At 35.6% G+C, this 13,326-nt stretch overlaps 1 protein-coding gene across 2 annotated transcripts in view; it reads left to right on the forward strand.

The window, feature by feature from the left end:
* Positions 1–13,326, forward strand: part of LOC131066784 (uncharacterized) — a 262,967-nt gene that overhangs the window by 27,169 nt on the left and 222,472 nt on the right. For both annotated transcript variants that reach the window (XM_058001633.2, XM_058001632.2), the window contains exon 2: positions 4,122–4,202. In XM_058001633.2, the coding sequence (XP_057857616.1) occupies positions 4,122–4,202 (81 nt within the window). The remainder of the gene's footprint in view (positions 1–4,121; positions 4,203–13,326) is intronic.

Genomic DNA, 13,326 nt, shown 5'->3' on the forward strand with positions numbered 1-13,326 from the left:
TCTCTTGTCAGAGGCATTGATGCGTTTGACATTCCAGAAAATGATCTTCATTATTGTCTGGGAGGGCAACATGCCCTCCTTGGTCTTTTGGATGCAGAAAATTGCCCATCTAGTGTAGTCTTTATGCCAGCCTCTATTTCCTCCTTTGTTTTTGTTTTATTAGACTTTTTGCCCATTCTTGTTTTCTTTGGATTCTGAGTTTTGGAAGGGGTCTGCAATGATGGAGAGAGTTTGGGAGTAATCAAAGAGCAAATCAGTTGATTGTTCATTGGTATTTTGTTGGCCATTGTCTAGCGCTAACTCTATTGAGTTAATGATGGGTAACTGTTGTGAGGTGTGACCTTTTGTCAAGAGGGGGGGGTTTAAGAACATAAGTTCGCCATCTTCAGATAGTCCAGAGCAAACTTTGTTAATTTGGGCTGTTGAAGTTAACTTGGCAGTGAGGATGTCCTTTGATTCCCTGTCAATTGGACCCTTTGTTTCAGACTCTGCAATCATCAAATCTTTGTCCATATGTGGTGAGTGTTGTGCCTTTATATCCTGATTATCCTCATTTAGAATCTGTTCTGCAATTTCATCAAATAGTTGGGATATAGTTGAATCCAGCTTCTTTCGTCATCTTCTTTAGATCAGGTGTGCTTTTGTTTTGAACTCCCATCTTGCTGTTTAGTTTCTTTTGGGGATTCACCTTGAAATTCATGGTTTGTTTATCAAACATTATCTTCCTCATGAAATCATCAAAAGAGGAATGAAGTTGGTTAGGTCTAGGAAGGACCCGTAAGTAGTTAACAGAATGATCATGCGATGAGCTTGTTTCCAAGGGATAGTAAGGATGCCATCCTGAACCATTTACTGAGTTAGATTCTTTTGAAGAAATAGGAGAGATCCTTGATGTCTTTAACAACCTAGATGGCATTGATCCCCTTGGGGTGAGTTGTACTAATTGAATCAAATGAGGATAAGGGCCTTTAGGCGCAGTAAGAACAGTATAGATAACAATGGGAGAAATGGAGAATGATAAATTTGATGTTGCATGCTTAAGCAAAAAAGAATGGTGTTCACACTTGCTAAAACAATGGAGCAAGTATACAGAGTAAAAGAAGAAAAGCACTTCAAGTGCCTTGGAATGCAAAGAATTTGATGTCTCTGAATACCTGCTGCAGTCTGGAGGATTTGAATAGAGATCCTCACAGATACTGATATATGCCTGCTCTTCCTTCGAACATTGGGAGGAGAAGTGACCTAGATGAGGCATATGATGACTTACAGTCTCAGGACCATCTATTACAACTTTCTGAGCATGACCATCTATTACAACTTTCTGAGCATAGGAGCCGAATCTCGAATCAATGATAATCTTCTGAGGAGTGGGCTTTGAGGTATCCAGAAGAATGCATACTCGAACTGATTTATCTGTATGCCCAAAGGGGACTAGGTCATGCTGCATAAAGATACCCAACTGGTTGGCAAATGATTCTATTAGCTCCGGGTCTCTGTATTCGAGAGGGATTGAAGGGAATGAGATCCAAATTGGGAAGAACTTTATAACCTCCTTTGTGGGATTGAAGTTAGGCATCCAGAGCAAAGTGGAAAGACCGATTCCTTTGCAAAACCAGTGTTTATGTTTATGCACTCTATCTTGATCCTTTTGGGTAGAAAAATAAGCGATAAAGAAGCCCTTACCATGATCTATGTAGAAAATATCTTGCAGCCCTGACCATTCCTGGAATGCCCATTTGTGTAAAGTTTCGATGGGAAGATAAATGCTCCTCCGGGACTACAATCTTATACTCACCTTCATCATTACCTCTGCCGATATTGGTAGGTTTCGGAGGAGGCTCTGTTTGAGTAATGTTCTTATTCGTCTTTCTGACCCAGGTTTTAAGTATTTCTCTTGATTTCTGCAACTTGTTTCTTCCCTGATTTGCATGAGACGATGTAGGAAGACCAAAGCCCTTCAGGTACTGTTTATTTGGTTTGAAGAGAGATCCCAATGGTATGTTATTGGGGAACAAAAGTGCTTTCTACAAACTCTACTTTACTCCTTCATGTTCATCAAGCTTGCGTTCTTTTTCTCTTATCGGGATGGTATTTGGGTAAGTAAGGAATGTGGGAATAGATGAATCTTCAGGTTTTTCCTACGTTACCCCAAGTTTCCGGGACGGTAATTTTTTTTGCCAAATTTGGGGACGGGGGGGGGGGGGCGGCAAAGGGGACGGCTATATAAAATATAGGGAAAATTTAAAAGATATAGGAAAATTCTAAATGTTCATATGAAAACATGGATAAAGCATGCATCTATACATTATATTCATATGAAAACATGGATATAGCATGTGTATGATACTATGAAAACATTTTAGAATGCAAGCATCGAACATACAACATTATCAATAGACTCAATACTCAATATGCACTCATAATTCAGAATTTCAATTCATTCACATTGTCAATATGCATATCATAATAGATATTAAAGAAATAACATACAAAATGCCCAAAGGCCACACTGCTGCCATATTGTTTCATTGCCAATTGCGATATGGAAATCAAAATAGTACTAAGTAAATACTAAAAAGCAAAGTATAATATTTATTATTTAATATTTTATTATTTAATTTATTTTCTATTTATAAATTTTAAAATTTATAATATGAATTAATTTAAAATTATAAATATTTGATATGAATTAATAAATTTAATGTTGCCTTTTAATTTTTGATAGAGGGCCCATGTTAGAAAAATAATAAAATATAGATAGTCATATTTTGATTTCATAACTATTCAAATTCAATAATAAAAAAAATTGATAGTCGTTTTTAAAAATTTTTTCAATATAGAGGGCCCACGTTAGAAAAATTAAAAAAAAATTGAAAATACGACTTTTTTTTTATAATATTTTTCCCTAGCTCTAGATGTGGGGGACGTCTAGCCGTCCCCAATCCGTCCCCAGCCGTCCCCCCGTTTCGGGGACGTCCCCTCAAAATTCTGACAATTTGGGGACGGGGGGGGACGTCCCTTGGCCGTCCCCAAGTCCCCGAAACGTCCCTGGGACTGGGACGGGGATTTTCAGGTAGGGGACGCGTCCCCGGGTTTCGTAGGGTTTTTCATTATCATTTTCCTAGAAAGGTCTGTCATCCTGACAGATATAAAAAATTTCTTGCTTCTATTCAAGGGGCGATGGGCATGGAAGGGTAACCTCTTAGGTTTGTTGAATCTATGTTTGGGAAGATAGTCATGTGTGGTATGAGGGGTAGGTAGAAGCCCGTATGAAGATTCAATGTTGTGCCCTCGGAAAGTAGTCTGCCATCTGCCTCTCGGTCCCGTGTTGAAGTGGTAATGGTAATCTTGACCCCGCCGATCTCTTCTGACTGTGCTGACGTTGGTGCCGTAGCCTTGTCCATGGTGCTGACCTTGCTTTCTGCCATATCCCTGTCATGATCTCTGATAATTCCTGCGAGGTCTGTGCAGGGAATTTTCAAAATAGTTTTTCCCGCCCAAGGCCCCCAGTGCCCCCAAAGCTCCCATTTTCTTCATACCAAAGGAATGGAAACTGGGATATTTTATGTTTATTTTTCCTTTTTTATTGTTTTAAAATACTCTCTCCCCCACCTTTATCTTATTAAAAAAACAAATACTACATAAACAATTCAATATTCATAAATGCAAATATTCCATTACCTTAATATGAGACCTATGTTCTCATAAAGTGGTGACTGGTAATACAAGATAAGTAATTGGAATGGGACTGTAGCTTGATCTATTTCACATCTTTTTCTCTATAGTTTTTAACCTTAATCCACATCAACAATGTTACTTTTGTCTTTTACAAATTTTCCTCGTATTGAACTGTCGTATGTCTTCTATAGTTGTGATTCTGAGAACTTGAAGTTTATGAAAACATGTTGCCAACCTGGGAAACACATGGTCTGCTTTTATATATTAATGGCTTCTAGAGGCATTTGTTCCTGCAATTCTGGGGTTGTTTAGATTCTCATATGGTACTCATAGAATTCTCTAACATTGTCCTAGCTTTGTGTCACAGTGTATAATATAGATTCAAGTTATTCAATTTCCTATAAATTTTCAGATGAATTCACACTGGAGCTCTATTTATGCAGGAAACATGTCTGTTATCTCACATAAGGATCCACAATAAGTCAGTACTGGAGTGGGAAATTGCTGTTGGTCTACGTTTTAAGGTGAAAGTTGAACATTTTGTTGATTTGACTTTAGCGTCTAAATGCTGAATCCTAGATATTTGTTTTGCAACTGATACTAAATGTAATCTTTGTTGATCCTGCAAATAGAATTGTTTGGCTGCATTCTTGTTTTAGACAAAAACATGGATTGTTAGGTTGATTAACATTTGAGGATGCTTAAAATAATTTCAGAGAAGAAGCATTGCAATTTACAATGAACTTGTCTGAGCGTAGGGCTTTCTATTTGAACTCTTTGTTGTACCTTCCATCAAAATATGCTAAGCATGATAGCAGGGAGATGCGCCCCCTGCTCCTTATTTCTCAGAGACATGGATGTGTATTTTTTATAGATGGGTAGGGAGACATCTAAGTGTGATTGGGGCCACCTATTTGTGTCTCCTCCATAAAATGTAAAAGACAAAAGATTAACATGGACAAAAAGTGAGTATTATAGAAGGCCTGAAACAAGAAAGGCTTATTGTGAAAAATGATGGTTACTGGAGTGCGAAAAACAACTGCAACTGTGAAAAACAAGTAGGGTTTCCTTTTTTGCAGCTGTAAAAAAACAACAGTTAAATTCAAACAAGGATTTCAATTTTTCAAGGTTTGCAGAAGTTTGAAGTGTGAAATTGTTGGTACAGCAGTGATAGGGATTTTTGTACTATAAAGTTACATTGCCATTTTATATTTAATTTTTTTCCTTAACAAGTCTAAAAATACATTTTTTTGTTATTACTGTCTTGAGGTACCCCTCTTATATTTTTCAAAAAATTATCCACCGGTAACCATCTAAAACTCTCGCACCAGTACCATCGCCCGTTTCCTGATAACTATGATGCACAGAGACCAGGTACAATTCAATATTTTTCCATAAATTTATAACCTGTTTTAGTTTTGACATAATTGCTGTTAGGTCAGAAGGGTTTGTTAGCTGCCTAGGCATATGCAACACAAGCCCATTTTCTTGAAAAATGAAGTCCAAAAATCTCAAGAACATGGGCAATGGATGAAGAGGTGATTTGGTGATTCCTTGGCATCTTCACATCTGGCACCTTCTACAGGCCACAAAAGCCAATCCTTTGAAGTCTACCTCCTGTGAGAGACTTCTTACAAAATACCAACCAAAGGAAGGCATCTGTTGTACAGATATTTGCTGGAGGAAATGAAGGGCCAAAGGCAATGTCTTTGACTGTCAAAGAACCATTTTCATGTTTCCATTTTCTCTCTATTCCCTAGCGCCTGTAGGATTTCATTCAAAGGACTTTGGCATATAGCCCCTAAGCTTTTTCATCAAGTAAGGTTGCATAAGAAGACCATGAGTACTACCATGGCAGAGCAACTGCTTCATTCCTTATATCCCAAATCACTAATTGATTCAACCAAATTTCTATTCTTATCTAGGAAGGTCTATATACAAGATCCCTTGATCCAATCATCCTAAGTGAGAATTTTAATTTAATTAATAATGTTTAGATACTAATTAAACTTTGCCTCCAAGGTCTTTCTGATTTCTCAAGGAATGCCAGACTAGATCAGCACCAGGAGCAAAGTTTAAGGGACCCACTCCCTGTTGCTAGCCCCTCAATCCTTTGGTTGATATACCATCTTCCTCTTCATTAAGAAGATCCTTTGCTTGTCATTTTTCTATCAGGGGAAGGTTTCATGATGGTTATGTGCATTTTGATGACCCAGACTTGTGCTTTGATGAGTGATAAGAAATGCTGGGCACAACCTGGAGCTTGCATTAACTGAATCCATCTGTTTAGAAACAACCACCTTTCATCCTTTAAGCTAGCCTTGTATGGAGCTTATGCTCCAAATCTTTCCACAATATTTTGCTATACCTATTTATAAAGAGGGTTACTTGTAAGTATTTGATGAAACAACGCCTCAAATACAAGGCAACAGTTTAGTGAAACTGGGCAACTATAAATAAATCTTTGCTCCTTATACTTAGTCTTTTGGAATGTTAACTTAAAAAATCCCTTTGCTTGTAAAAATATGTCAGGGCAACCACAAAATTTCTATTTAGCACCCACTCATCCTTTTAGATTTTCTATGCCAGTTCAGGCCCCAGTCAATTTACATTTTTTTGGATAAAATATCAATTATAATAAAAGAGGTGGCAGCTTTTATAAAAACCCAAAACTGTTGTTGTCAGGTTAGAGGGTGGATAAGTGTGCCCTAAAAAAAACGGCAGAACCCTGGATGCCAAGAGTGCTCAGCATTACAAACCAGTAGTAATGAATACACAGTTAAAAGCTTTATCAATCAACTCCTCTGTTACTTGGTCCAAAGTTTTCTCTCGGATTGTGATCATTTGGATTTCCTTAGAAGCATGAATTAGAATATCCTTTGATATCAGTCTCAGTTCTTCATTTTGGCTATTAAGGTTTGCTCTGTTTCTCTGGCCCTCTTTTTTCATCAACGATTTTATTTAAGTCTAATCCTTGTTCCTTGAATTCATAATCAAAAGGCTAAAATATGCTACATCTTTCAGATCTTTGTATGTGGATCTGCACATGGACAGGTTGTTCAGTGTACGTTAGTTTTTCTAGCTATCCTTCAAAGGGGGAACGGATACCTAAAAATTCCAATGCCACTTGCACCTTACTATCTGTAATATCCTTAATTTTCGTGATGATTGTTTTTCCAAAATTTACTTGCAACACTTTAAATCAAATGGTCCTTTAACTGCTATCTGCTTGCCTTGGTCCTTTATCTTTTTTGATGGTAGTTAACACTATAAATATACTCCACTTGTACTCAGCACTAGTTCACATAAAAAATCAGAATTAAAACATTGAATGAATGTTCTCATTTTTCCACTTACACCAATAACTCAAATGTGGTGCTCTTTCTTTAAAAAATTGCTCTCTATCTATCATATATTTCCTTTCTGGAACCTTAAGTTTTCTTACAATTTTCTGAAAAATGTTAAAAAGCCAAAAGAGTAATTCATTGAAAGCTATAGAGTGAACTAAGAGAAACTTTCTGTAATAACCACTTCATTTTTATTTTTTTTGAAATTATTAACTGAAACAAAGCTACAATGCAGTGCCGTTAACACTTTCTTCTCACCTAGGTCCTGACATGGGCAAGGTGAGATCATATAGTGTATATGACCACATCCAATTGTCTAAAGCAGCACATGAAGTGATCTAATCTACTAAAGCACACAAAGTGGGAGGGCCAGCCAGGTCTACACTTCTTCAGTGGAGTGTGCTTGATCATGAAACTGAAAGGAAACACACTTGGCAGTAGACCTAGCCAAATCTTCACTTCTTCAGTGGAGTGTGCTTGATGCAAAAGACTGCAAGGAAACACTTATACACTTATTCAGTGGAGTATGCAATTACAACAAATAATACATGCACACAAGGCTCCAAGCTATTCTCATCTATACCTATTCAGCAGAGTGCGCAATAACATTAAAATGTAAATATAAGACCATTGGGTGGTACTATCATCCAGGGTTTTACAAGATAATATAAAATGCATTACAAATCATGATTTGGAACTATAATTGCTTAATATATGCTGATATAAACCAACTGCGGAGTACCTCTAATATATGAAACAGTGGCTGGTATTGGACTGATGGAACTCTGTAACTGCCAATTGGCTTTATAAATCAGAACTGAAATCTCTGTGACACACTAAGAACATTGACTAGAAGCATTCCTAATGCCACCCAGCTGAGAAAATCCGAAAAACCACACTTCAACCTCCTCTAAATCACACCAAACACGCTGCAAAGATTATCTATCAAACTGATAATTAAAATCATACAACAGGATGTCTGTAACAGCTTACTGTGTTGCTGGTACAACAGGTACAACAAGTACATTTTCACCACAATCTCACCTATAATTTGTCCACCCAACCAGGACTTGGAAACCCCAGGTAATTGCAAGATGCCTTTAGTCAAGGAGAAATAAGCACCCAAAGAGAGACATTTCACCCCCTTGCTTCCCATGCATCATTTAAACATGTATGGCCTGTTGGTACTTAGTATGACCTCTATTCTTGGTTTTTTACTCACCTTAGAATTGTATCACCTGCAATAATATCATCAGTAGCAATTTAAAACAGCAGGAGATAGAATTAAAGATCCAACATGAAGTTTCCCAAATGGTATGACCAAGTAGAAGGTACAGTCAACAAAATTGGTATGACTAGAGTAAATGGTATGACCTCCTTCAAGACACCTCAAAACTCCTCAAAAATGAGTACGCACAGACACAACATTAGCAATCCAAAATATAGATTCAAAATACATCAATAGTCTCTGTTTTTGTAACAAACTGGAAAAAGGTTCACTTGCAGGCAAATCTGTGACTTTTGTATGAAATCACTAAGACTAGTTAGTGGGTTTTTTATCCGCCAAAATCATTATTTTCAAGAGGGTTTTCATCCTCAGGAAAATCAGAGATGAACATAGGTCCTGTCAATTGCAGAAGCAAATATCATAATCATGTCTAACCTCAACGGTGAGCTCACCTCTTTTATATCACATTGGAGGAAATAAAATATTATTTTCCTCTTTTCCCTTCAAAAGCTCAGAACCTCCTTTTATAACACAATAGAGGAAATAAAATATTATTTCACTCTTTTCCTTCAAATTCTCTTTTTTCAAAATTAATAATAATTTTTATGTGAGCAAAGTCCCCCTTGTGCCTAGCGTCCCCTGAAGGCACAACTTAAAATCTTTTTATTAAATAATTTGTCATGTCCCCATTTGCTTAAAATTCGTTTTTGGTCAATATTGACCTATTTTATTCTTCTATGGGTTAATCAAACAAGATTAAGCGGAATAATTGATTTAAATTTATGAATGTCCAAATATTTTTCAATATTAAAAGGACATTCAAATATTAAATTAAATATTTGGAAACAATTAGTGGAGATGGATTTTGTCCCATAATGGTAAGTTTGAAATATTTCTAATTATGACTTTCTTACCAAGAGTGAAGTGGGGAATTGAAATATTTCTAATTAATTATTTTCCCACCAAGAGCGAATGTGGAAAGCAAGAGTGGAGTGGGAAATTAAAATATTTCTAATTAATGATTTTCCCACCAAGTGCAGGCTAATGAGTTGATTTGGAGGCCATTCAGGGTTCTTCAGCTGACACTTTGGGTTTCATTTTCTTGTGTTTTTCTTTCCAGTGCATTGAGATATTTGAGATTTACCTTCCATGGGTTATTCAGGCTCTATTTACCATAGTTGAACTACTCGCCAAAAGCAAAAACTCGCCAAGCCCCCCCCCCCCAAAAAAAAAACTCGGCAACTTAAAAAATTGCTTAAATTTAATTAGAAATGCATTTTTTTTGCAAAATTCAATGAGGAGATGCATCCAACGCGTTAGTTAATGAGTACACAAATGAAACAAGCTGAGTCTAGATATATTTGGTGGAATTAAATGCAAATTGGGTACAAAATGGCATCCTCTTGTGGAATGCCGATGGCTGATAGACTGAAACAAAATGAAATAGCAAATTGCTCTTGTAAAACTAAAAGAAAATACTAATCAAAGCATTTTACATCTTCCTCTTCCTAGCTCTAGTAAAAACCAGGGGAGGGATAGAACTAGAGGGTCTAATCCTAGGAGTTCGACGTGGCTTCTCCACCTCGCCAAAATTAGGTTGAGGGTAGCACCACTCGTGGGGGTTTGAGGGTGAGAGAGAGAGGGGTAGAGAGATAGGTCTAGATCTTGGGGGAGAGAGGAGAGAGGGGATAAAGAAAGAGTGATAGGGAGATAGATAGGTCTAAAATTTGGGCAGATAAAGTGAATGCCGATAGGAGCCTACTGATTATTGAAATTTGACGTAAGTCTGAAAATTTATAAGATCTTTAAAAACTTAGAATTTGCATTATAATTCCTAGAGATTTGAAACCACTCTCAAACATCCTGCCAATATATACATGAAATATAACTTAAAGTATAAGTCTTTTTCCTTTCTTATACTTAATTGTTAGATTTCATGTAAATATTCTGATGAAGAAAATGAGACTGACTTGAAAAAAAAAATTTAGATAATTTTTTGACATGTTTGGGCCTTTGTTTTTTATGCAGCCGATTTTTTGTCGAATACTCGCCAAGTAAAAAAACTTTCGAGTTTTTCAAAACTCACCGAGTACTCTGCGAGTATTCCATCTATAATTTACTCATTAAATATAGAAAATGAGTGTAAATACTATTTACACTCTTTTTTTATCTTTAATAAATAATATGGACGTTGGGTTGGACCTTACTATTTATAGTAAACAATCTGGATGGTGGTTACCCTTGGGGTGTTGGAAGTATTAATTAATTGTTTTTTTATTGGTTTTAATTGGAGTTTATGATTTATTTATTATTATTAAAGTAATGACTGTAATAATATTAAATATTAAAAGCAACTTTATAGGTAATGGTGTTATAAGGGCATTTTATGCATATATTCATTTAATGATATAAAAATCATTTATTAAAGCCAATTGTGGGACGCCAACCTTGGAGTAAATTATAACATTAAAAGCAAATGTTATTTAATGTTATTAAATGATAAATAAGCCAAAGGAAATCGTGGTTTTTTGTGGAGGTATAAAAAGGCCAAAAAAGCATTCATTTGTATTATTGATCATTTGCGAAGTGTTGAAGCTTTTTGGAGAGCAAGGGTTTGTTGCTGAAGATCCAGAATTTTGAGAACGAAAATTCTCAAGAGGAACAGTGCCTGCAGGTGTGAGACATCATCCAAGGGTAATCAGTTGATAATTTTATCCAGAGATTATACTTGTGCTTGTTTGAATTCAGATTTGGAGGTTTATGAAGGAAAATCATATCTGCTAGGGTTGGAAGTTTATTTACATTGACGTGAATAGTGTTGCTACAACAGTTTGCAGGGTCTGGTTTGAAAATTATAATCTGCACATAAGAAAGATAATTGTTAGGCATGTTAAATTTGGAACTTCGTACCAAATCGTGGAATTTCATCAATGGATTGGATCTGGTCTGAGACAACTAAGTGTTGCCGGGAGGTTTATAAGTCTGAAACTTTAATGGTGTTCCAAGGTATGGGATTTCAACTTCATTAAAGACCAAATGTTGGTAATTTGCTACTCAAACAGGTTAGAGAATTAATTGCAGATTCATTTCTGTATTTCACTTTGTGAATTAAAATTATATTCTGCAAATTAAGTAAATAGGAAGTCTGTTTCAGTTATATGTTTTCTTTGTAAATGATGAAGATAGTTCTTGGCAATACAAACATTATTCCAGAACATGAGAAAGTCTGCAAACTGTTTGACTAAATTATTCAGTGTAAAAGGTGGCAATTTAGGCACAAATTGGGGTGGGATTTAAAGACATGATAATATTCTTTTGGATATCATAAAATAAATTTTAGTGGTGTTCTATGAAGTTTCATTATATTTAAAAAATGTACTTTTATGCAAGACTAGCAGACTAGTTTTGGTGTTTTCCTGGGACATTTGATATAATATTTGTGAATCTAATTTCCAGATCTGAAAGTAATATTAAATTTTCAGTTGAGGACATTACAGTGGTATCAGAGCATGGTCTTGCCAGCCTAGTGGGTATTGGATGATTTATGTGAATTATGGGTTTCTTCGAATCAATGTTTAAAAGAATGAGATAGAATGACAATGCAAGATTTTTTTCGATTGGTATGTAGAATACCTAGTTATTAAAGAATTTCTAACATTTCAAGAGTATTTAGAATGGATGGGAAGGACAATGCACCAAGATGACGATATTATTAGAATCTTTGAAGAGTACCAAGGTAAGCTTGCAACTTTCAAAAGGGTAATATATTTTGACAAGTACTTTTGTGAGGGCTAGAGAGGAAGAAGAGCAGCTAAAAAGGGATAAAGAAATACATGAGAAGAACCAAAAGGAGGAGATCCAATATCTTGAAGTAAACAAAATGTCTTTATAGAAAAATGAAGAATTAGAGCTAAAGCTTGAATGCAATGAATTTTTGCTAGAAGAAGGTATTTCAGTAGATAAGATTTCACAGCAAGATTGTGTTTCTTTTGATGAAGTTAATTCAAAATCAAGGTTGCATGTTGAAAATGAAGTCCCCAAAATTGAAAAGCTTATTCCCATTAATTCTAATGGTGTCCAAGGAACAAGGATTGAGATTGTAGGAAATGAAAAAAGGTAGAACACTAAGATTTTCAAGCGAACTTTTCAGAGGTTTTAGAAGAGGAGTATGCTGATTTTGGTAACAAACTTAAGGAGAATTTAGCTGAATCTTTCTTTATTTATAAATTTCATATTGGGGATGAGGGTGTTGCTACAAATCTTTTGAGGATGTTGACGTCAGCAATGGAAGGTAAAAGCATCAATTGTTTCTCTAATTATATTTCAAGAAATAAAGGAGATAATAATAAAGAGTTATTACATCAACTTGGTTCCTCATCATTACACATGCTTAATCATCATCAGAAGCATTCTAATAATGAAGAAAAGATGAAGGGTGCAAAGTGGAAGGGAAATACTTTCTCTCAACTTCAAAATATCTCATGGCTGATGTCGTGGTTTCCTAGCTTTTCAGCTACACCCAACATACAGATTCTAGGTAGAAATCCTTTGGTAATAGGAAGAGTTTTATTAACTTTTAATAATGGCACGTGTCAACAAAATAGTTATAAATCATAAATTCAAGGAAGAAAGAGATTTAATTGTTAGATTTGGGGAGTTCAAGATGAAGGAATGCACCCTATCCTCTATACTCTTAAAGGGTGATCCATAGTATTATTATGGATATACACGCATTTGAAGAAAATATTTTGAGTTGCAAGGAATCAGGATATACATGTTGTTGGTATTCCTACCTCATTAAAGGAGGTAAAGCTCATTGTTGGCAGCTTAAGGTATGCAAATAATGTTCAAATTTCATATTCATTTCTTCCTTTTATGTCACTGCAGAATTCTAGTCCTCATGGAAAGCATGCTAACAAGGGTTATAGTCTAAGGGTTATAACTCTCAATATGGGGCATGATGATTCTTTGATTCAAATTCAATATTGTTTTTACATATGGGAACCTAGTGATATTCTGAGCTTCAAAATGGATAAATAGTTAAATACCTCAATATGATTTTCAAGTTCTTCA

This window comes from Cryptomeria japonica, chromosome 2 (assembly GCF_030272615.1).
Source record: "Cryptomeria japonica chromosome 2, Sugi_1.0, whole genome shotgun sequence".
NCBI lineage: Eukaryota > Viridiplantae > Streptophyta > Pinopsida > Cupressales > Cupressaceae > Cryptomeria > Cryptomeria japonica.